We start from the raw sequence: 26,875 nt of genomic DNA on the forward strand, positions 1-26,875 counted from the left end.
AAATGACTTTATGTTATCGTCCTTAATGAAAGGGAATGGTTTTTTAATCAAAAAGTTACACGACCTCATACTTTTTAATTTTCTAAAAGATTTATAACTATTTAAAAAAAGATTTTTTGCAAAATATTTTATTAAAAATATACTTCTCATTTGAAGCAGTTTTAAGTTTTACAGGTTTAAATTTTGAATAAAAATTAAATAAAATACAAAATATACAATTTTCTTTTGTTTCTTAATTACATTATTTCAAGAACATCTTTCTTTGATTTAAAGGTGGGAAGTTCTTCACTTTGCATCATTCTTGTTCTAACAAATCCATCTCTTCTTTTTTGGCCATAATCAACAGATGATGCTTCCATCACGCTTTTGACGCAGGGTTCTGTTGCTTGAGTGTGAATGCTGAATTTAGGAATTTTCAATGGATTTTCGAAGAGCTTGGAGATCTCCGCTTTAGAAAGATTACATGTAAATATTGGTTCATAACAATCTTTTAAATTCCAAGAAATTAATTCTTGAAGATTAAGGTTAATCAAGTCAAGGTTAATCTTGGAGATATTCTTTTTCGAGCAGCAGAGTCAAGCTCATTATTTCCTCTAATTTGTAAAATCATATTAAAACCAAACTTTCTTTCAATTTCGTTAGAGCTAGTCAGGAGTGAAACCAGAATACACTCACTATGGCTGTACCAAGCCCCAGTTCGTATATATGGTGTGATAATATTTACCACATTAACTGGAAGTGTCTTAATAATTTTAAGTTCAAGCAAAGTGTTTCTTGGTCCGTCCTCCAGCAGATGTTTGGTAGAAATTTAAAGTAAATAAAGAAGTAAAAAAAAAAAAAAAAAAGTTTAAAATACATTTTGACACTAAACTCAACTAGTATCTTCAAGATCTTAAGCTTGCTGTATTTAAGGTTATGATTTCTTGTCCACAAAAATATCAAAGCCATATCTGTTGTAAGCCAGCGAGAATGAAACAGTGAACCACATTTAAGATTTGCGTGTTCCAGGGAACATTTATATATCTATAACTAATATAAGCATCAGTAAATAAACTTTTTATGCCTTTCTCATCAAGTTTTGGAAGTACTTCTCCATCTGGCAGGGGTGCAAAATTATAATTTGTAGCCATATCATTTACATATTTAAGATTTTTGCAAACCGATCCTGTAAATCCATCCTTGTTTTTTGTCGGACCATCAAGTGATATACTTATATGTCTTAGCTAGATCATTTGTATGTTTCATCCAAATTGCCCAATAGCATTTATATCCTAACAATTTCTCAAGATGCGCATTAGTTCCCCTTGACCATCCTGTGTTAGTATTAGTTGAATATCCACCTATTACCATGCATTATTCAGTAGCATCGTTTTTTTGAAGCACCTCAGCTATCTTTTTTGGAGGTTTTTCCAGATGAATAGCAAGTTCTGGCATGATGTGAGCAAGATAACATCCAGTTGGCCCCCAAGTTACACTTATATGCTCCTCTTGTATGACTCTAGGGTGAAGTTTTCCATATTTATCTATAATTAACGTTTTGGTACAGTCTTTTCTTCCATCATAAGCAATTCCAACTATATTTTCGTTACTACATTTATTAGCTTCAATTATTGTACTTGTATTACATTACTCTTAGCTTTTCGCATTTTGTTTGGGTCAACAGAAAGGTATGACATATCAGGAGAAAGATTACCTGCAGCTGTAAAATCTTTTATTTTACCAGTAACTATAGCTGCTGCACCAACATTAGAAATCTTATTGCAGCTGATGCTGCATGTGTTATAGTCATTTTGTTTTGCTATAGACTTCGTTTTTCTAAGTATCTTGTAACCAGTGATGCCAATTTTCCAAGCTTTTCTTCAAGCAACTTGTCGACCAAAATTTTTGTTTCGTTCTTTAGTCGAGCAGTATTTATACTGTATGTACAGTATAAATAAACACTAAAGAACGAAAAAAAATTTTGGTCAACATCGTTGTTGTTTTCTTCCAACAAATTGAAAACTAATTCAGGATTCTAAATTGTTTAAAAATGCAGTTTCTAAAATATTATTACTTACCAATATTGGTAAGTATCAATATATATAATAGAATATATATACTTTTAAATTCAAAAAAGTTTAACATATATATCAAACATTAAAAAGTTAGTTTTAAAGTCTATTTTAAATTGTAGTAAGAAATGTTTTAATACAATTAAAGAATTCCATTCATTTATTGTAATTTAGCTGACCTGAAATATATCAAACTCATTTTCTTTTTTTTCCTTTTCTTACTTTTTCATTTTCTTACTTTTTCCTTTTTCTTTCAGCTTCTTCGTGAATGCTTTTTCTTTTTTCATTACTCTGTAAACGAATCGATTCTTTATAATCACACACTTTTTGGTGCCTAATAGACGTCCCCCCCCCCTCTCTAATTAATTTTTCAGAAATTTTCCACCCAGGACATTCTTATTCCAACCCCCTCGGCTATTAAATTTTATAAAAAATTCCATCCAAGACAAGACAATTTTTTATAAAAATTTTCTTTTTCACTACTTACTTACGTTATGTAATATCATTCATTCAAAAAACTTTGTTGTAAAAAAAAGAACGTTCTATTTTCTTCTTTCTATCGTTACTTCATTATTCATTAAAAAATAAATTTTCTACTTTTTATCGCACGTCATATCATTTACAGTACTTATTTACTTGTATACGTTGTAATATCAGAGTGTAAGAACGAAATGGCGACTACAAAAAGAATTTTTAAAAATTTTCCAACCCCTCGCTTATTCCAGCCCCCCTGCTTATTAAGTTTTAGTTATATTTCCAACCCCCCCCCCGCTTATTCCAAACCCCCCCCTCCCCTCCTTCTATTAGGCACCAAAGAGTAAACCAATTTGCATAGTAGAAATCTCTTTCTTTTTAAGCCTCTGATTACAAAGCCAAAGAAGATCAAGTAAAGGAACTTTTTGTAATAGAGGACATGAACAATAAACACGTGCATCTATCTTGCAGTTTTTAGGATCATTGCATAATGATGATGCCTCTGTGCATATATTGATTGTATGAGTACATGCTATGATATCAAAGAGGCTATCGAGGTCATTAATTATTTTATTGGTTGCTTCTTTGGATGGTTTTGCGTTTTTCAAAAACTTGGATATTTTATTCCATATTCTCTCTATTTTTTCCGCGAGTGATTTTTCCGAAATTGTTACTGGTGGTTTAAACTGACTATTTGCTTTCAACCATTGAGCTGTCACCAGTTTAGCAAGCTCTCTGCTTAGTTCTTTTGTATCAAAATTATGTTTTCTACATTCGTAGAACGTGGTGAGGATCGAACTCTGAACCTCTCGCTTATAAGGTGAGAGCACTACCACTACACCACTACCACATTATTAAAACGTATTTGAATCTTTTTTATTAAAAAACCTTTCTAGTATATAAACTAGTATATAAATAAAATTTAAAGTCTCGGATATGTACTGAATAAAATTCTGCTTTTTTCGTTTCTTCATTTTGAATATATCTTTCCTTAACAAAAGCAACATGTATTTAGACTATTTAACAAAATTAATTCAAGTAATATCTAAGATAAAATATCTACTACAAGGTCAAAAAATTAACCACAATTTCATCACATAAATCATTTTATCACACATATATAATATGCATACTTATTGAGTATGAATAATATAAACGCTTTATAAAAAAACTTTATGACATTTTGATAACTGGTATTAATTAAATTAAATAAAATAAATAAAAACCTTTTGAGTTACTTTCAAACCAAAGTTCATCTGTTTTTTATATTGGAAACTGGAGATACCAAAAATTTACCAAAAAGTCAACACCCCAGTATATATATTTATATACATACATATATACAAACTTAAATTAAATCATATATATAAATTTTGTACATGCACACAGTGGCGGCGTTAGGGTAGGGCCTGGTTGGGCGATTGCCCAGGGCGCCGAATATAAAAGGGCGAAACTAATTAGTTATTTTACCCTTTGAAAAAATATCATCAGTAGTTTCCATGATAAATTTGAGTTAAGTCTACTTTTGAAATATTAACTTTTTAATAATACCCACATTTTGAATAGAATCTCCCTTAAAATGCTTCAAGTCGCAAACTTATCTACAATACTCCACATGAGAATGGACTAGAGCTAAGAATACTTTTTTAAAGAATATAAATAATTTTATTTTATTAAGCCTATTATTTGTTGACTTGAATAGAAGTGTGTTTTGAAAATTTAAGTCTTTGTGAACACATAAATCTTGTTTGCAGTTTGTAGATTTGTTATTTACTCTTACATTTAGTTCTGAATCATTCATAGTATAAGTACAGAGTTTGTTTTGACATAGTATAAGTATAGGGTTAAAATCAGAGATAAAAAAAAAGTAGCGCTGATAGGATGGTTCCTAATGGGAACTCCACTTTCAGGGTTACCCTGTTTGAGTAAGTACGATTTATAATAACCTTTTGATTTTCAAGAAAGTTTTTTGTCTAATGTAGAATTGATTCATTTATGCCATAAGTTGCAAATTTAGAAATTGAAAATTTGTGTGAGGAACTTTTTTTTTTTTATTATTCATTTATTTATCCATAAATTTAAAAAAATTTATTTATAATTTTACAAAACTAAGTTCGTTGTCACTTGTATCGTTAAAAACTTGTCATTAGAGTGACACCTTAATAAAATATCAAATAAAGCAAATAAAAATAATATAGATACCTTGTCAAAAGCTTTTTCAAAACTGAGGTAAATATTGTCTAAAGGAATAATATTATTAAGTGATTGTGTCCAAGAATCGATTATAGTTAGAAGATTAATTAAGCATGAATGATCTGGGCAGAATCCATGTTGGCATGGACTTAGTAAGTTGTTGTTAATAAGAGGTGCAATAATATGTTTTTGTATAATTTTTCAAAAATTTTTATTGATGTAAAGTGTGTACACGAAATAAATGTGAAAGAATAAGCACGTCGTTTTTTTTTCAGTGGTTGTATTAAAATCTTTTTAATTGTTTTGTATCTTGTTTACAACGTGTTGTGGTTTCAAAAAAATATGTTAGTTTTTGGATTTAACTTGAAATTAGTTTTAAAAATGACAAAAGAAGAAGACCTAAGAGAAAAAATTATGCACAAATATTTACAAAATCCTAATAGTAGCTACAATTTGATAGCAAAATTGTTGCAAATACATCCATAAACCGTTAGTCGTGTTATTCAACGTTTTTCTCAAACAAAATTGATCAAACACAAATCTGGTTGTGGAAGAAAGGAAGGTTTTAAAGATATAAAACTAGTAATAAAACTGGTTAACAGTTTTAAGAATAACCCAAGCCTTTCACTAAGGGAACGCGCAAAAATATATGGATTATGAATATATGGATCTCATAGTTTTGTTGCAAAAGTTAGAAACAAACATGGTTTTCATTCTTTCAAAGCACAAAAAGTGCCCAATCGTTCTGAAATTCAACAAAAAGTGCAAGAACCTGCGGCAGAAAGTTGTATGACAATTTTATTTCTAAAAATTTCTGTATTATTAAAGACGATGAAACTTATATCAAGTACGATCATCAACAAATTTCTGGTGCTGTTTATTATATTGCCAAATATAGAGAAAAAGCAGATAAGAAGTTTAAATACACAAAACATGACGAGTTCGCTAAAAACTTTTCGATTTGGCAAGCTGTTTGCAGTTGTGGCAAAAAATTAGCACCTTATATTTCTCAGTCCACACTTTCGGGTTAAATATATGTTAAAGAATCTTTACAAAAACACCTTTTACCTCTCATTAAATCACACCATGACAGACCTGTGTTCTGGCCTGATTTAGCTTCAATTCATTATTATAAACTAGCTATGGAATGGTATAAAAAGAATAATGTGAAATTTGTGCCTAAAACAGAAAATCCTCCAAACTGCCCAGAATTGAGAGTTATTGAAAATTACTGGGCTATTATTAAAAGAAAAATGAAAAAAACAAAAAAGCTTTGCAGAAACATTAAAGATATTAAAATATCATTTAAAAAAGCATCAAATAGTTTTGATTCTTATTCTGTGCACAAGCCTATGGGTACCACTAAAGCGAAAGCTCGAAATTTTATTAGATTCCCACAGGAATAATTAATTTTTTTTTTAATGTTTGATCTTCTTATAAATTGTATTAAAGTTATTACTTGGTTCGAAATAAAAATTGAGGAGAACTTTTTTTTAGTTGTTTTTCTACTATCACATTTATTTCGTGTACACGCTTTACAAGTTTACAAGTTTCGTGTACACACTTTACAAGTTTTACTTATAAATTTATATTAATTGCTTTAGGTTCTTTAAATATTATGTTACTTTTATTATTATATCACTTTTAATCATGTTGTTATCTTTAATATTGGGGATAAATATAAAGTACTGTGTAAAAAATACAATATAAATTTTAAAAAAAAAGTAATGTATAATTTGTTTTTGTTACTTTTAATATTGTTATTTTTACATTATTTTTTTTTTATATATATTTTTATATGTTTTTTTTTACTTTTAAAGGCAATAAACGTGCAATGCCAACATTATGGAAAAATAATTTAGGACAACCACGAGTTCCCTACACTTTTGAAATGTCACCTGGATATGGTAAAATAATAATTTTGAAATATTTTTGTTCATTGTTATGTAGTATAAAACTTATAAACGTTTTTTTTTTTTTTAATTGATTTTTTTAATTGGTTTTTTTTTATTGTTTTAGAATTTGATAAATTAGAAGTTAAATTGATCAACCAGTTTAAGAAAAAAAGAAATCTTTTTTTTTTTTAGATTTTAGAAGTATTATTCTAAAATCTATTGGTATGTTGAACTCTTATATGACCAGTAACTTATGTAAATTGAATCCTGCTGTTTGGGTTCCTCGCACTAATGAACGAGATTATGTTTATTTCACATCTGTAGCCAATGGAGGGTATGTTGAAATGTTTTGAAATAGTCTAGAAAATTTTTTTTTGACTATTATGAAAAAAAATTTTGTTTTTAATAACTGCATTAATGTTAATATTATTTATTAGAATTAAGGGTCTTCCTTAAAGTATGTACATGGGGAGGGGGAGGGGGTTAACCAAAAAACAAATGGTTTTGAACAAGATATGGAAAATATTTTTAAAGATTGTAAAAGTTAGTGACTATAAATGCGGTTTGATCTCAAAGTCTAGTTTTTTTGTTTTTATTATTTTGAAAAATTTATGTGTTAAGGTAAGTGCGTACTTTTTACTGCATATGTACTTTTGGGGATCTCCCCCAACAAGAAATACAAATTTTTTTTTGTTTTTAAAAAAAAAAATTAAAAAGAAAAAAGGAAAAAGTTTAAACTGGTTTTGTTTTCTTACTAACTAGTAAGGGATGGAAAGGATTAATGTAGGAAATGAGTTATTAAATAAGTTTTATTGTGACTTTCAGGAAAATTTTGATTTTAGTGATTTTTTATATTTGTGTTTATTTAAAACTTCAGAGAAAAAGTAGTTTTTATGAATTAATTTCTGAAAAAATATCTTTTATGTGCCCCATTAATGAAAAACTTCAAATCATAATTTTATTATTTAAATATTATTTAAATAATTTGACGTATTTTAAAAAAGGTGAAAATTTTTTGATGATAAACGTTTGAATAAGTCTTTTGAGGGCATATAAACTATCAGCTTGTTTGCAAAGAAATTGCACTCAATTTTTGTTATATAAAAAGTAGCAGCATCTATTGATAAGCTGTCCCTTTGTGCATATTCAGGCAGGGCTTTTTAGATCTGATGAAAAAAAGATCTGATGTTTGAGGAGAAAAACTAGGCAAATAAGAGTTTTTGGAGCAGTTAGGAACTTAAGAGTTGAAACATAATTTCTACTGATGCATTAACTTTAAGGTAATAAATGGAAAAAGAAATGTTCTTGTCAAATGATTTAAAGCTGAAAAGTATAACCGATGTTGTGAGGTGGTGGTGTACGGGAGTTGCATGGTTTGCAAGATAGGAGTGTTGATATTTAGGGCTGGTTTAATTTTAACTTAGTAAGCCTGTGTAACATTTATACAGGTCAAATCAACCAGCACACTTTTACAGAGATGCTGAAGAACTGCATAGTTTCATTAGCAGAAATGCTAATTGATCAAAACAAATGTATACATTAGCTTGTCATATATTTCAACAAAAAAAAATCCAATATTTTAAATACAGGCTCTTATCTAGCCCGCATCTATGGTCTTCCAAAATTACATAAGATGATTTCTTCTGACGACAATATAAGTTTCAGACCTATCATATCATCCATTGGTACTTATAATTATCAATTAGCTAAATTTTTTAGAGAACTAATCTTTAAGAATCTCCACTAATACCTTCGTAGTTTTGCACTAAAGATTCTTTCACTTTTTCTAAAGAAGTCAACCAAGCTAGCCTTCATAAACATTTCATAGTATCTTACGACTTTACAAGTTTATACACCAATATTCCACTACAAGAAACAATAGATATTACTGTCAATAGCATTATAAATAGTAAAGTTAATCTTAAAATTAGTATAAGTGACTTGAAAAAACTCTTCAATTTTGCAACATCTCAAACTCCTTTTCTCTTCAAAGGACAAATTTATGACCAAATTGATGGTGTTGGTATGGGTTCTCCCTGATCTTGGTAATCTTTTCATGGGATATTTTGAAGATAAATGGCTCAAATCATATAATGGAGAAAAACCAACTTTTTATAAGCGGTATGTAGATGACATTTTTGCTGCTTTCACTTCTGAAAATCACGCCGATTTAGTTTTGGAGTATATCTATAATAAACATAGTTCTATTACTTTTACAATAGAAAAAGAAATTCAATCAAAAATATCTTTTTTGGACCTAACTCTAAATAAAACAAACAACTCCACAATTACCACTGTTTTTCATAAGAAAACTTTCTCGGGACTCTACACAAACTTTTTCAGTTTTACTTCATTTTCATACAAAGTTAGTCTGGTTAAATGTTTAATCGATCGAGTTTATAAAAGAAACAACACTAGTCTCGGTCTTAGTCATGATATTAATGATCTTTTTAAAGTTCTCAAACGCAACTTCAAGTTGCGTTTCCCTTCTTGGTTGATTAAGAAAATTCATAGCTCATATTAACAACACCAATATCAACATTTCATCGCGTTCGGAAAACCTTCAAAATTATCATAATTTTAAACTTTCTTATATTGGAAAAATATCTGATTTAACCAAACAAAGGCTAAACACAATCATTAAAAGATTCATCACAAAACAAAGGCTAAACACAATCATTAAAAGATTCATCATAGATCATTCACTGTAAGATTGGTTTTTACTTCGTTTAAAATTTCTAAATTTTTTTCCGCAAAAGATCTCTTTCCTACAGACTTTAATTCATTTGCTGTCTATAAATTTGAATGCGCAGGCTGTAAATCATCTTATATTGGCAAAACTACTTGTTTAAGGACATAAATAATTGAGCACCAAAAAAGGTATAAAAACTCACACATTTATAAACATATTCATTTAAATAAAAGATGTTTTAATAGTTTTAATTATGCTGATTTTTCAATTTTGGATTCGGCCTCCAACAAATTTATATTAAAACACAAAAAAAGTATGTACATAGAGTGGGAAAAACCTACTATTAATAAACAAATGAACAATGTAAAAATGACAATTTCAATCTAGTACCTTTTAAAATTACCGGTTCGTTTATCTTTTTTAAAAACATTTGTTACAATTTTTAATTGCATTTTTATTGCATTTTTTATTATAAGGTCTCTATTAATTCAGCTTAAATTTACTAATTTGATTTAAGCATTATAATCTATTTTAACTGATGATGGCTATGATATAGTCAAAACATGTATTTTATAAAATAAATGATTTTAACAAAAATTAAAAAAATTGTCTTATTAGAATATTTACACATTTTGTGCTGAAGAGAAATTTTGGAAATAAAGAAATATATATATATATATATATATATATATATATATATATATATATATATATATATATATATATATATATATATATATTTGTATCAATATATATGAAATTTATAATAATCTATGTTATTATGTTGATAATGTTTTTATATACAGTTGTATCTTTTAGTATGTCTTCTTAGATACAAGATTTGTTTAACAAAAACTTTTCTCGCAAATAAATAGTAAATTTGTTCAATATCTTGTTTAGTTTCTATTTTATTTTACTATAAATAAACTTTAGGCAGCAAAATCCTAATAATTAATCTTATCTTAATAAATTTTTTTCTAAAAATATATGTATATGCCTACACAGGAAGAAAAAATGTTTTTAGCACCATTTAGCGCTTGTTGTATTTTTTTACATGTTATTGCCCTCAATGTATTGTCGTCCTTGTTGTACTTGTTGCGCTGTTGTACTGTTATCCTTGTTGTACTATTGTCTTTGTTGTACTGTTGTACTTGTTATACTGTTTTTACTTTGTAGTTGTACTATTGTACTTATTGTTGTGGTGTTGTACTTTTTTTTGATGTTTTACTTGTGTACTGTACTGTACTGTTCTATTTTCCATTGAAAAACTTTTAAATAAATTATTTAAAAGAGGGTATAAAAAAAGTTTTAAGAAAAAAAAGTTTATTCTTTTTGTTATTATTTACAAGATGTTGGAGTTATCTTGGTAGAGTTGGAGGAAAACAACAAATAAATATTGGAAATGGATGTCAATATACAGGTATAATGTTATATAGTATTTTGTTAATTATTGATGATATTTCTATAATTCTGAATTTGAATTTTTATTAAAACAATTTAAATACTTAAAAAAATAAAATTAAAATGACAAGGGGTTTATATGACAATGTAATTTGTTACAATAGGTTTGGATTTAATAGAATCATGAAATATATATTAAGTTTAGGGAGATTCATTATGAAATTAAGTTTAAGGAGATCATTTAAATGTAACTTAGTAATGACACTATAACCAAAAAAATATTCAGACGCTTTTTAGCAACTTTTTTAGTATTTATTTTAAATAATTTTTTTTTACCTTAAAAAAGTCATTACCAACCTTAAGTATGCTTTTGAAGTTAAAACTTCATTAAGCAAAGGTTTTTAAAAATATTGTTACATATAATTGTTTTATATATATATATATATATATATATATATATATATATATATATATATATATATATATAATATATATATATATAAATATATATATATATATATATATATAGTAAAAAACTAAATAATTATAACACTAGATTTATTTAAAACATTACTCCGAGTTTCATACAAATAGCGATCATCAGATGTTACAAATCTCAAAAAAAACAACGACAAAAAAAATATATATTAAAAATACAGTGGAGTGTCTTCTTTGATGACATTAAAGTTATTCATCATATATTTGTTTTCATGGCGACACTTAGACGCAAGTTCGTTTCGCTTATTTAGTAAAGGCAATGGGGATGAAATTATATGATATTTTTCCATCAAGCATAAATTGCATGACTTACCACCAGGTTTAAACGGTTCAGCCTGGTCTAGAATTTTCCACGAAAGGACAGGATTTAAACCTTTCTTTTTAACACTCCAAACAAATTTAGAAAGTTCAGTAGAGTTTGACCCACTTTCATAACGAAAGGAATTATTGTGCTTGTAAAGGCGATCTTTAAAAGTTTTTTCTGTAAGCCCAATATAATATCTGCCTTCATCTTGCGGATTTGTCTTAACATTACATAAATAGATGACATTTTTAGTTAAACATTTTCCATTAAGTGGACATAAATTAATCTGTCAGCAATTGCACGTTAAAGCATTAAGATTTGAAGAATTTGATAAAGTTTTATTGTTATGTGATGTGATGATGTTGCGAATTTTTGGAAGACACCTATAGCTAACCTTCAGTTTGTTTCGATTAAACAGCTTATGGAATTTATGAGATTTTAGGAAGTTTTTATCGATTAAATATGTATGTATATATATATATATATATATATATATATATATATATATATATATATATATATATATATATATATATATATATATATATATATATATATATATATATATATATATATATATATATGTATGTATACTTTTGCTTGGTCGTTTTTAATTTTTCCTTCATTTTAGTCAGTTAGGTCAGTTTTAGGTTTTTTATGAAAAAAATTATTTCAAAGACCAAAAAATATTTAAAAAGTTTTTTTTTATTATTTGATAGACTGCCTGCTTCAACCAAACCCTCAGTCAATGTAGCGGCACTTTTTTGCAGCAGCAGGCTATAAGATAGTCGATATAGGAGCATTTCCTTATAGCAGCAGGTTGTAAGATAGTCGATGTAGCAACACTTTGTGCATGTTTTACTGTAAAAAATAAAAATAAAAATTTTTGCTTTATTTTAAAAAAATAAGTTGAGCATGCAATTAGTGCTGCTTCATTGACTGACAAATAGGTAGAACATGCGAGGAGTGCTGCTACATAGACTGACAAAGGATCGTCCTTAAAATATATACGCTTACATTGGTGAGAGGGAGTCTGGAAATGGAGTATATGAGATAGGGGGCAGAGTTCAGTTATAATAGTAAAAAGACACTAAATTAAAATAAATATCATAAAATGTTGGGTAGGTAGGCTAAAAGCATAAGTATTTATAAGGAGGTTGAGGATACTCAAAAAACTGTATAGCAAAATGCGAGAAAAGGAGGGGGGGGGGGTTATGGAGGATTGGAATAAAAGCAAACGTACTTTATACAACCCCCAAATAGGTTGAATTTAAGAGAAGTGTTGCTACATCGACTGAGAAATAGGTAAAACATGTGAGGAGCTACATCAACTGACAAATAGGTAGGACATGTAAGTATGGCGCTTTATAGGCTGCAGGTTTTGATTTAGGGATGCAATCTATCAATTAAATTTTTTTTTCAAAAACAAAGTTTTATGGTCAAAATTAAAGACGATCAAGAGTTAATATATATATAATTATATATGTATATTTATTTATATATATATATATATATATATATATATATATATATATATATATATATATATATATATATATATATATATATATATATATATATATACATATATAAATTATGTCAGTGTATTCTACAAAAAGAGTGCTCAATGTTCTTAAAGAACAGAGCAATAATAAATTAGTAAAAACACTTATCTAACTTTTATCTTCAACATCATGTTTCTCCATCAGGAAGCTTCCTGATGAACCTACTTTTTCCTGATGAACCTACTTTTGGAGAAACATGATGTTGAAGATAAAAGTTGGATAAGTGTTTTTACTAATTATTATTTTTACTAACTATTTTGACATGTGGAAATTGTTTTTTTATTCAGCAGCTCTTCAGCTTTTTTTATAAAGTAAATATGAAAAAAGTAAATTTTGTTGTTGTGTGTTTGTAAGCAGGGGCTCTTTTTAGGATAGACCAAGTTAACTTTTTTTTTTGATTTTTCAATGATTTCTTATGATTCCCTTTCTTTTTTTCTTCACGCTCTCTGATAAACCAATCTATGTTGTGTGTTTAGGGAAAATGTTATGCATTTATAAATTATATTTGTCGCTCTACAATATTTATTCAACTGGCAGATTTCTTTTGGTTTACAATTACAAGGGAAATTTTCAGTTGTGCTTTTTAAATACTTTTTTTTGTTCTGGTTTTTTATAATTTTGAAATGTTGCTTGATCAGCTCTAGCTAACCTTAGTGGTATTCAATTAGATTTCAATATTTTATGAAATAAGGTGGGAAATGGTTATCTATTATTTGCAAAAAGATTTGGCTAACAATAGAGATGTTGTAACAGTAGAGATGTTGGCTAAATCTTATTGATTTTATTGTTAATCAAATCAAGTTATATTCCATTTATTTAGGATGGAGTGGTGTCTTGTTTTTTGGGTTGTAATTGAAGTTGAAGTTTTTAAAAGCGTTTTGTTTAAGTGCTTTAGTTTTGATAAGTAAATGAAAAAAACGAGTAAATATTTTTTTTCATCTAAAGAATTTTGTAATAGTCGATCATTAATGGAGACAGGGATCTGTTTAAGAACTTGAAGTGGGTGGTTTGATTCAGTGTGAATGTAAAGCAGTTAGTTATTTTGTTTTTTAAAAGTTGGTAGGAGTTTTTTTGAAGATTAAGAGTTATATCAAGAAAGTTAATGTTGCTTAAATTGGTTTGGAATTTATTTGCAATCTGATGTTTTTGAATGTCTCAATTATATAATACCTATATATGTACTTTATATATATATATATATATATATATATATATATATATATATATATATATATATATATATATATATATATATATATATATATATATATATATATATATATATATATATATATATACGTATATATATATATATATATATATATATATATATATATATATATATGTATATATATATATATATATATATATATATATATATATATATATATATATATATATATATATGTATATATATATATATATATGTATATATATATATATATATGTATATATATATATATATATATATATATATATATAAATTTGGGTGTCGCAAAAAAAATATTTTTTTGCACGCATGTTTTTCTCATTCCGTTTTGTCTACTGAGTTCATATGTATGACTAAAATTTTTTTTTGAGGTCAATTTCAGCTATACGTAAAGTCTGAATTTCTTCATTTTTGATAAAATTTGACATTTTATAACACTATTTTAGATGTGGACTTAATAATTTTACATTTTTAATGCCCCTTACCCTAGAGGATTTGAAAACCAATGATTTTAGACTTTATAAGAATCAATCCATCTGACATTTTTTTTAATAGAAGGTTCATTGAAGCCTGATTCACAGAAAATGTTGATAATAATGACTACTTGAACATGACTACTTTGTGTTTTCTATATACTGTTTTGTTTTAACTGGTTTTTGTTTATTATTTTGATTTTAACAGCTTATAGTAATAACTAGAAACTTATTTTACTGAAATAAGAACTTTTTTCATATATAATTATGTAATAGTTATGAATATCTTCAATAAACATATATTTACTTGAAAATTGTATCATAAAATGTAATTTTTTTAGGCGGAAATTAGAATTAAATTTTTTTAATATTGTTTTAAGATTAACTAATAATAAAATTAATAACTTATATGGGTCATACTCAAAAAAACAAAAAAAAGAAGAGTGAGAAGAGAAAGTACAGCCTGTCAACAAATCCAAGGAGGCTACTTTTTCTCTTAAAGTACACAATCAATGGGCTTCCAATAAACCAGCTGGCAACCATTAGAAATATTCTTAGATACATCCAGTTTCTAAAATCTCCCAGGTAAAACAAATATTTGTTATTGTTATATAAATATACTATAAAACAATGATAAAATTTTTAAATGGTCTATTTTATGCAATACAGATTTAATCTAATATCACCCCCTCCCCTACAAGTGTTAAAAATGAGACACAATGAGGCAAAAAATTATGTAAGAAAAAAAAAATAACATAATGATTAATACTTGTCTATTTTTATTTTAGATCTATAAGATTTCAATCTACTAAGTTGATAGTAGCCTGCCCTCAGAAACATGAGAACAGGGATCTGATCTGTAAAGATAGTTTCTGCAAGAATTCTGAACAAAGATGTGTTGCCTCCGCTGTAATAGACACTTGGAACAAAGCAGGGTTTCAAGATTTTATCATCAGTGGATCCAGTGTCAGGGATAAGATACTGAAGCGCCATAATAAGTACATAAATTTGTATCATCTCAAATCATTGAACTGGAACTTTAGTGATGGCAACTTCTCTAAGATACAGACAGAGTTTTTAGAGGAGAGTAATACACTCTTTTATACTTCATTAGCAAATTTTGAATATTATTACATGTATATTACAGAAGAAATTGATGAAGTATTACAAAATTCAGTTGAAAATAAAAATATTAGGCTCAAGAGGATGGAGGAGGCAAGGTAGAATCACAATGAATGCAGTAAAATCCAATGACCTTGAGGTTTCGTTGCTTTCATCTGAAAATGAATCTGAATCGGAACCAGTTTCCGCCCAATACAGAGTAGATATACGACCACAAACTTCCATAGTAGCTGCTATTTGCAATAAAGCTGGTGTGAATCTAGAAGATATTATTCTATCAAGAAGTACAGTTCATAGAAAGAGATTCCGAAAAATAGAGGCAGTAGGAGATAAACTCAGGCAAGAAATTATAACTACTCTTAAGGAAAAAAGCTATGTGTTCATTTTGATGGAAAACGGGTGAAACATATTGAAGAAGATCTGAAAATAACTGTTTCTGTAGAAAGAATAGCGGTGAGTGTTACATCCCCTGATATGGATGACACAGATGACATACTGCTAGGTGTTGTTCAGACAGCAAGTTCCAAAGGTAGTGACCAGGCTGTAGCAATTTTGAATCTGCTAGAATACTTCAACATTGTTGATCAAATATTTGCTGTTGCTGCGACACTACGGCATCTAATACTGGAATACACTCTGGAGCTGTTGTTATCCTTAGCTCCATCCTTAACACTCCACTTTTATGTTTTCTCTGAAGAAGACATATGCTAGAAATACACATCTCACACTTTATGGAGGCTTTGACTGGAGAGAAGACGAAAGGCCCAAGAAAAGGGCTGTATGTCAAACTCCATAAAAATTGGTATTCAGTCAAGAAAGAGGTGGACAAGATGCTAGACCTAGTTAGGTTTGATTGGAGTCAGCTTCAGACTGGGTCACCCTTTTATGAAATTGCTAAGAAAGCTCTGGAGTTTGGAAAAGAAGCCCTTGCCTCAAAAACATTTGTTAGGAGTGATTACAGGAAACTATGCGAGCTTTTTGTTTTCTATTTGGGAGAAGTACCTGGATTTTGTTTCCATCAACCTGGAGCCTGCCATGAAGCCAGGTAAAGTATATTGAAAAAATAAAACCTTATAGATAAATTATAAAATTTTTGTAAGTATTATAAATAACATATAAATAAAAAATATGATAAATATTAATGGTAACAAAATTTTATTCTTTAGGTTTATGGCTGATGCTTTATACATTTTTACCTTGAGAATAACTGATAAGATCACCATGATTATGAGCAAAAAGGAAAGAAATATGATAGAGACAGCGGCATTCTTCACATCTGTCTGGTATGTACCTTGGTTTCTAAAGTCGTATTTGGTTGCAAAATCACCCTCAAATGATCTTGCGGCTTTCAAAAATGCATTTAGCATCTAAGATAAATATCCCAATCTTGGTTGTAAATATCCCAGCATTGGTTGTTAGTATGCAAAGACACAACTGGTACTTGATTGAGCAGTTGGTGCTGCTATCTTTGGCTGATAAAGATGTAGAGCAGGAAGTGAAGAAAAAGATGTTGGACAGATTAGTTCAGTATGATGTTCCTGACAAGTTCAAAACTGGAAAACCTAAGCTACCCGTCATATCAGAGTCCACTGAGCTTTGGGAATTGGTAGGTCCGGAAAGTTGGCTTCTGTTGAAAATTTCTGAAGTCCCTGATGGTGAAGTAGAACTGTGGAGGAAGGAAAAAGCTTTGAAGTCATTAGATTTATTCAAAAAATTTGTTAAAAGTTTGACTTGCGTTAACGATTGTGCAGAAAGGAACATACGCCTTATTCAGGACTTTGTAGGTGGATACAAATCTGACATTATGCAGCAAAATTTAATGCTGGTGGCAAGGCGCAATAGAAAGAAGCTTAAAAAGGTTCTTTCTAAATCCCAGTTAAAAAATATATAGTTTATTATTCCTAAAATACATATTTTTTTAAACATTTTTGTATTTTATTAAGAAAATGTGTAAAATTTAGGTTTTTAACAAAAAATGGAATTTTACATATTATCTAAAATTGATTTCCGAAAATGTTTTTTTATATATATATTTACTATCAGGGGACATAAAAGAATGGGAAAAACTGCGTGCACATTAAAATTAAAAAAAAAGTGAAAAATTGGGACACCCTAATATACATATATATATATATATATATATATATATATATATATATATATATATATATATATATATATATATATATATATATATATATATATATATATATATATATATATATATATATATATATATATATAGATTTAATTCGATGTTAAGTCTTAATTATCAGGTTATAATATATGGCTATGGATTGTTTAAATAATACAATATTTTTATTTTTTATTTTTTTATCTATGTAATTATTTGTTTTTTGACAAAATAGAACATAAAAGTTAAAAAACAATGTATTTATTAGCTCTTAAAAAAAATTAAATTTTCAATCAAATGTTAAAATGTTGTTGAGCCACCTTTAGCCACAGTTACCCCTTTAATTATGTTGCTTCAATACAAAAATGTATTCTTTCCTGCAGTTTAATATAGTTATTCCACAAATAAATGATCTTTTAATAGAAATGTGTAGATCTTTAGCTACTTCTTCTTCATCAGCTTCCACATATTTTTAATAGGGTTTGTTTATGGGCTATTACCCGGCTAATCCAACACAGAGATATTTTAATCTTCAAAAAAAGCTTTTACACTCCATGCTGTGTGGCAAGAAGCTTTATCTTGCATAAAAACAAAATGGTTTCCCATTAGGATACCATTCTCTGAGCTGCGGAATCAACTGATTTTCTAGGACTTCTTTATATTGATCTCGCCTCATTGTACCTTTTACCACATAAATAGGTGTATTACCTTAGCTGCTGATGACTGAGCAAATCATCATTTTTGTAGGGTGCTGAACAGTGTGAATGGCATAGTCATTATGAAACTTTACTCCATGACAACAACACGCAAACAAAGGTTTTTCAAAACTTCAAATGTTCCTTATTGCTTAAGCATACCTGTCAAAAATAAAAAAAATAAAAACAAACATCCTAAATATCTGGTTTTTATTTTATAGAAAATGATATTGAGCATATCGTTTGTGATAGAATACTACCAACTTATTGATCTCCAGAAGTTCACATCTTATTGTGCCATTGTTTGGCCAAATCATTTTGTCTTATCATTCCGTTTATTCTAGGTAGGACACAATCTGATAGATTGATAGACATTTTAAAATACGTAGTTATTATTCCTCAAGTTATCTACTATGTTTACGATTAGCATAAATCAGAACTCCTTAAATTCATTTATTAGTTTGTCTCTTATTCAAAACCTAGAAGATGAAACTGTAATTATTTTAAAGCAAAAAAATCCAAGTTTCAGTTTTAAGTAATTTTTTTTTATTGTTTTCAGTCTTTTTTTAAAAAGATATAGATTTGGTTTTAAAAAAAATGATTTGAAAGGATTCTGTTCATCAACTTGTAAGAAATAAATGTTTTTTAAAGTTTTTGTTACTTTACTTTCAAAACAATTGCAATAAAAACATATTTAAAATTTAAATATAAGTGAAAAAGAACAACTTTAAATAATGAAATTATTATCATTATAAATCATTAAATGAAAAATTTTTATCGACTATTTATAAGTAGAACTTTTATTAAAAAATTTTTTTTTACTTTTGTAAGGATACCAGTGTATCCGCCTATTCGTTTGACAAGTACTTGGGCAGGCATTTTGACAATTTCTGACAGCCCTTTGACATCTTAATATGTGAATTATTTTTCAATTTTTTTATGGTTGCACATTGTTGTATAGTTGAATTATTTTTTTATCTTAAGTTTAGCGAATATGTCAAATTGTTAGAACAATATATATTTTTTGTTTTTATTTTATGAATTGTTTTATTCTATTTAGGGATCGTATTGCACGAAATGCTTCATGCTATGGGTTTTATACATGAACAAAATCGATGTGACCGTGATGCAGCTGTTACAATTGTATCCTCAAACATAAAAAAAGGTATTTAGTTAATTTTCTCTTAGGCAATATGTTGTATCAGTCTATTATAATATTTTAAGGATGATTACACAACACTTTTAACACTTTTTCATATATTGAAAGATATTTAGGAAGCACAATGTTAGGAGAAAAAGGAAATGAAAAAAGTTCTTTACTTTAAATGCTTTTATAACTCTTTCCTTAAGATTAGAAGTGCTTTAATGATTGAAATTTTCTTGAGTGCATATATTCATCTTTTCTGACTAGAGACCATATATAATCTCCCATCATATAGGAAAAGACTGGGGCCCCAGCCCCCACCACAGCTAAAAATGAGACTTTTTGCAAACCCGACCCTAGAAAAGTTGTAAGATTTAGCATGGGTTGATAGGCTGGGTTAGAAAAAAATTTATATTACTTGATATATTATAATTTTATACATAGATTTACTATTTATTAAATACTGGCTTACATTTATATATTTTTAAACTCTAGTTTACTTCTAACAAGGTTGTAAGCAACCACTATTAAGTTATGAGTTGTTTTAAAATAGAGATTAGTTTATAAAGCTAGGAAATGGTTAACTGAAGACTTAAAAAGTTGTATAAAAAAGATAAACATGAAGATTGTTAAGAGTTTGGGTAAGGTTGAGATGGGTAAGGTTTTTTTAATGTGTCATTCTAGTATGGTTTGGCATAAACACTTGCCCTGCAACACTAAATAAATATTTGAATGCAGCCCTTGCTGACAAAGCAGTATTCAGTTCAAAAAAGACAAAAAGACATACTTTACCAGTGAAGAGCAATGAAAGTTATCAAGTTATAAATTAGTGCTACTAGTGCATTTTGAAATAATGTTATCAGCAGCATTACAAGTGTCATGTGACAATCTAAATCGAAAGGAGTTTATCTTCAATTTCAGACATTGCTGCTTCATATGCTAAACTTGCACTTGTACTATTTTTAGCCAGTTGCTATTAAATCTTATTCTAGAGCAATTCCAGATTGATTCTTTTTTGTTTGTTGTGTTTGATCCTAATTGTTCTAATTTTTGGATGGCAATTGCTGCTGCTATTAATTCTGCATTTATGATAAACTAATTGAATCTGCTATCTAAAGCAGCGTTCATGTTTACTGCTTGTCTATAGCAGCATTCATGTTTATGGCTTATAAAGATGACAATGGGAATTAGAGAGACGTTACCCTCAAAAATATAAAAGCAAATCATTCAAAACAAAAGTTTTAAACTCATTAATTATTCATGTAGCGTATGTTTTTAAGCAGTGGTAAGAAATAAGATTTCTAGCGTACGCTTTAAATGCGATGCATTGGAATAGAAGTTTCCCTAAGACTTATTAATTATTTACGAGAAATTCTTTTGTATTCCTACCACTGCCTCAAGATAAAGCTTGTATGCTTTAACTCTTTATTATTTATTATACCAAGGACGTTCACATAGATGGATGTTTAACGCATTGTTATAGATCAATGATGTTGGCAATTACTGAAATTCTATGCGGGTTGGATTCTATGCCTATCTTTACAAGTTATCTTTTGACAGACAAAACTCTCCTTCCTTTTTGTTTAGTCTCATATATCTCAAGATTCTATTTTTGAGTTGGTATTGTCTTGTATCTATATTAATGTTTAAAACAATTTTATGTTTATAATTGGATTTTATGGTGACAATGCTATATACTCCTTTCTTGGTATACATTTTCTTGGTTGTTTTGAACAGACTTTCCTGATTTTAAAATCTCCTTTTTTAAAGATTTTGATTACTAAGACATATTTATTGATTTTTTTTTTAAATTTTGTTTGCTTAAGCTATCTCCGCTTGTTTCGCTTACCAATACATAATTATGTGACTTGTTATTAACCATTGTTGCTTCCTTTTACTGTCAATGTTCCTTCAGCCATTTTCTTAAAAACAATTTCACTTTTTTATAAGCAAAAAAACCCACTGGCATTTTTTTTAATTATTCAAAAGTACTCAAAAAATCTCAGTAGATCTAGAACTAAAGATCTAAACTAGAACTAAAATATCTTGATGAATCTTTTTTTCCACATCCAGAGAGATTCTTGAATATTATTTAGATCTAAAATAAATATAACTAACAAATTTATTAAATAATAGTTATATAATGATAATAAATAATTTATTTTCAATATTTAATTTTTCCTAATTTTCTTTAAATTAAATTTTACTTCTGGTACCAATCAACTTAATATTAATACTTTCTTTGGTGAAGATGAAAGTTTAAAAGCAATGAAATCATATTAGGACTTCAAAAATGTTTAGAGTTTTAAAGTAATTAGAATTATTATTATTTTTTTCTAATGTAAAAAATAATAATTCTAAATTACAAACAACATTTTACATTCACTATACCTATTTTTATATAAAAACCTTCCTAATATCTAACCTATCACTGCATATTTGTGCACAATATACAAAATTTATGACTAATAATGACTAATATATTCAAAGTAATGATGACTATTAGTTTAAATATATTAAAATAACTGTTGATAATAAAAAATTTAAAAGAAAAAACTTTTATCTTTTTTTAAGGTTTGGCAAATCAGTTTTTTAAAGACACTTCAATAAAGCAATTTTCTTCAGTATGTTTTACTTTTTTTTTATTTTACATTTTGTTGTAAAAACAGTTAATATGGATTATGAGAGTGGATGAAATGGGTTATGAGGGTGGATAATATGCTAATTGACAAGAAATTAAGTAGATTAGAAATCTGTTAAAGCTCAATATCTGATTTTGGTAGAAGTGTCAGTGTTTTAGACTAAAAAGGTATCTTATTTTTACCTTGATCTTTAAAACAACACTAGGCAAACATACTTACTGCAGCTATTCATCTACTGTTGACTAGCTTTGCAAGCTTTAGAAGTTTTAAATCCTTCTTATAAAGCAGTCAGCGACATCTCAAAAGATCAGAATAAGTACTTTCTTATGAATTTTTCAGACATGTTAGTTTTAGGAGAAAAAAGTATTGGCTGATATAAAAAAACTTTTAATGCTTAGTGATTATGTATAAGGATTTATGTATGGTATTTAATTATATACTTTTATATATATTATATATAATACTTTTGAAAGGATAATTTTGTAATTGGATATAGAAAAGTATTATCCTGTAAATTCTAAAACTTCTAAAAGCTCCTGTTGTTACTTGTATTTACAGATTACTAGAGATTCCTTTAGATTCAAATTTTTCAATCTGACCGAAGGTTTCATAATTACAAATACTGTTTCTAAGAAGAATTTCTAAGAGATAAAGTCAATTGTGGACAATCCAAAGTCTTTTTTTATAAATTTTATTAATGACATTGTTGTGGATAAGTTTAACAATATAAAAGTGTTGTAATCAATTGATATTTATCAATATAAAAGAGATAAAAAGTACCTTATATGTCAAAAAGTATTTCTACACAGACTTTTATTATAATCATCAAACTTTAAGTTTTTACTAATTGTCCCATGAGTTTTTACTTTAGTGGAAGCAAAACTTTCTATTTCCATTAAAAATTGACAATTACTTACACCAACTAATCAAAATTGACTTATCATGTCAATTTGTAAAAATTGAATTATCAAGATTTGTTTATTGTAAATCATGAAAGAGTATTTGATGTTTCTATAATTGTATTTGATGTTTCTATTGCACTTATCAACTCTATAAGCTGCTGCCAAAAACAGAGAGTACTGTTGTCAGCAAAGTTGCCCATTCTGCAGTTTCTAATAAATAAAAAGAAATCATTTTAAAAAAATTGGTCTAAGAAAAATCATTAAAAAGATCATGGTCTAAATATTGAAATTTGAGAAACTTTAGATTTGATATCTAACTATTCTAAAAACAAAGGTTCTAGTCTCACTCTTTCAACTAGTTTACGAGCAGAAAGGTATGATAACAGAGGTTTGAGTCTAATTAGACAATTCTTACAAAATATAGTTTTGATTCGAGTCGAGTTAGACAATTCTTTGATTCGAGTTAGACAATAGTTTGATTCAAGTCGAGTTAGACAATTCTTACAAAATATAGTTTTGATTCACAAATATTGGCCATACAATATCTCCTTTGGTGACATTGTACCAAAGTTTGAGGTGGACACACCTCTGACAAGTTTCTGTGCATGTCTTGGGCTTCATAAAACCTTATGAGTGATCACAATTCATTCCTGATCATGGGGAAATGTCTCAACTTCCTCCAATTTTTAATACTTTTTTGTTTTTAATTATCTGTAGTTATTGTATTTAGTAACTGTATTTTATTTATTAGTATTGTATTTAGTCACTGTATTTATTTATTAGTATTTAATTTATTAATTATTATTATTTTTATTAATTATATTATATTATTTTTAGACACATTTATTATTCTAGCCCTCTTGTGGTATTTAATACTGTTACTTTATACTAGCTTACTTAATTTTTATAAAATGACTAACAATATATTTTTTTATATCATTTTTTATTGTAACTTCAAGGGTTATGGTCATATACATTTGATCAAATACAAATACATTAATTTTAGGTTTTTCAATTATTTGTAATCGGCATTTTCTAAAAGCAAATACAAATATTTGTATTTTAAGTTTAGAAAAAACCAGAAGTGTAGCAAGGGTTTATGCCACCTGGGGCAGAATCTGATTTGCACCAAAGCCTATCCAGTCAGGCATAATTTCATAAATCTCTTTGTAATTTTTATGCAAAGCACTCTGGGATATGCTGCCAGACCTCAGAATTTTATGATATTAAGTTATTTTTGTATGTACCTAAAAGAATTTTGATCTTAGTTGTAACAATGCCATCATTTTGTGCTGCTATAAACTGTGGAAATAAGAGTGGAAAAAACTGTAAAGATATTTCATTTTTTCATTTTCCTAAAGACGAAAAAAGGCGAGCTAATTCATATATTATTTATAATACCTTTTATTTTCATTAAAAGTTTATAAAATTATTATTATAGTATTTTAAAACATATTCTTCTATTATTTAATTTTGTAATGTAAACGTAAACAGTGGGTCATCAACTGTCGTAGGAAAGATTTAGACAAAAAAGGTTTTGTATTTTTAAACAAAAACTTTTATTTGTGCAGTAATCATTTTGAAAATACAATATATTATTCTACAAATAATGGTGGAAAATGTTTGTTAAAATTAGCAATTCCTACTATTTTTAACATCCCAAATCCTCCTACACTTCTTGGTTACAAAAGGAAACTACCAGTTCAACGTCATTCAGTTCCATGGAAAAAGCAAGTTGTTTGTTTACCTGTTAATTCAGATAGTAATTTAGAAAACAAAATGTCTACTAATAAGATAAATTTCAACAAACTTCAAAGGTTACTATTAACATTGCAAGTCAAAAATTCTAGACTGCGTAAACAAGTTCGACATTTAAAATCCAAACAAAAAACCCAAAAAAACTGTGATGGGTCTATAAAATATATTTTAAATTTATCCTGGAAATACTTATCTATACAAGTTAGTTTTTTTTTAAAGTCAATTAGAGATGAGTAAACAAGTCACAAAAAGGAAAATGCTGGGCAGTTTGTGACAAAGTTTTGACTTTGCAAATTCTGTTTCATAGTCCTCAAACTTTTAATGTCCTGTGAACAATGTTCTGTTTACTAAGTCAAACCTGATTATTAATATTTTTGTCCCATGTTTTTTCAGATCTTCAAGAAGAGTTTCCTACTTGATTGTTTTCTTTGTTAAAGTTATGTGCTAATGCAATGAATCCGCTTGATCGTAATGTCAGTCTTGTTATGGATGAAATGTCATTAAAGCAGCTTTTAGAGTATGATAGAAATTCTGACAGGGTTTATTGTATGAAAAATGGAAAACTTTTAAATTAGGCTCTTGTAATTATGGTTAGAGGCTTGGCAAATAAATGGAAACAACCAGTAGCTTATTTTTGTAATTCAACAGTATCAACAGCTGGCTTGGCTTCTTTACTATGTGAAACCATTTCTAAGGTTCAAGAAACTGGTTTACACATTAGATGTGTAGTTTGTGATCAAGGATCAACTAATATAGCTGCCTTATGTTTGCTTGGTTTTTCCAAAAATTTACCATACTTTCCTAATCTTTTCAATGATAAAAATATTCATGTTATTTGATCCTCCGCATTTAGTAAAAAGTATCAGAAACAATTTACGAAGACATAACATTGACATTAATGGTAAAATTATTTCTTTGCAACACATCCAGTCTCTGTACAATTTTGACAAAATAAACTCTGTGAGTCTAGTGCTAAAACTAACAGATAGACACTTAGAACCTGGTCCTCTTTTATCTAGGAAGATCAAACTTGCCATGCAAGTTTTTAGTTATCAGGTTGCTTCTGCATTATATTGCTGCTCTAATACAAATTTACTACCTTTAAGTGTATTACCAACAGCAAGATTTGTTGAACGCATGGATACTTTATTCGATATATTGAATTCATTACGAGTTGGTTTATCTGCTTCATTCATGAAACAGATGAACCAGCTCGTTGTGCTCTAACTTTAAAAGGAGCCAGTATTTCTCAGTTGGAAGAGTTAAAGTACTGGATTGAGGAATGGAAATTTTGTAATGTTAGAAGTCAAGCAAGTATATCATATCATTGGGGTTTAAGTGTCACAATTAATAGTGTTCTAACCTTAAGTAGAGAGCTATTTCTGAAGGTTTTCAGCTTGTTTGTACTTCTCGTTTTAATCAGGACTGCATTGAGAAATTTTTTTCCATTATTTGAAGCTAAGGTGGTTAGAATAACCATCCAAATGTTAAACAATTTCGAGCTGCCTATAGAAACGCTTTATTACTTTTATCTGTAGAAAAAAGCAAATTCAATAGCAACTGTATAAAGGATTCAAATTTTGAGACAGCTTTCAATCTAAATGATTTTATGAAGTGTAGTAATCAAGCAACCACTAATTGTGGAATTTATGAAACAGAAAATAACATACCTAAAGGAACATCTTATTTATGTCCAGGATCATTTTATATGTTTACTGGAAA

The 26,875-nt window shown here is 27.8% G+C and overlaps 1 protein-coding gene and 1 long non-coding RNA gene across 2 annotated transcripts in view; one reads left to right on the forward strand and one right to left on the reverse strand.

Annotated features, from left to right (window-relative positions):
- LOC100207091 (hatching enzyme 1.2) overlaps positions 1-26,875 on the forward strand; it is a 49,054-nt gene that overhangs the window by 13,332 nt on the left and 8,847 nt on the right. The window contains exons 4-8 of the mRNA XM_065800786.1: positions 6,539-6,625; positions 6,806-6,947; positions 10,655-10,725; positions 19,768-19,872; positions 22,426-22,475. Coding sequence (XP_065656858.1) covers positions 6,539-6,625; positions 6,806-6,947; positions 10,655-10,725; positions 19,768-19,872; positions 22,426-22,475 — 455 coding nt within the window. The remainder of the gene's footprint in view (positions 1-6,538; positions 6,626-6,805; positions 6,948-10,654; positions 10,726-19,767; positions 19,873-22,425; positions 22,476-26,875) is intronic.
- The window catches only part of LOC136082226 (uncharacterized), a 37,372-nt gene that overhangs the window by 6,086 nt on the left and 4,411 nt on the right, over positions 1-26,875 (reverse strand). The gene's annotated exons all lie outside the window — the stretch shown is intronic.

The sequence above is a fragment of the Hydra vulgaris genome, chromosome 07 (assembly GCF_038396675.1).
Source record: "Hydra vulgaris chromosome 07, alternate assembly HydraT2T_AEP".
Classification (NCBI taxonomy): domain Eukaryota; kingdom Metazoa; phylum Cnidaria; class Hydrozoa; order Anthoathecata; family Hydridae; genus Hydra; species Hydra vulgaris.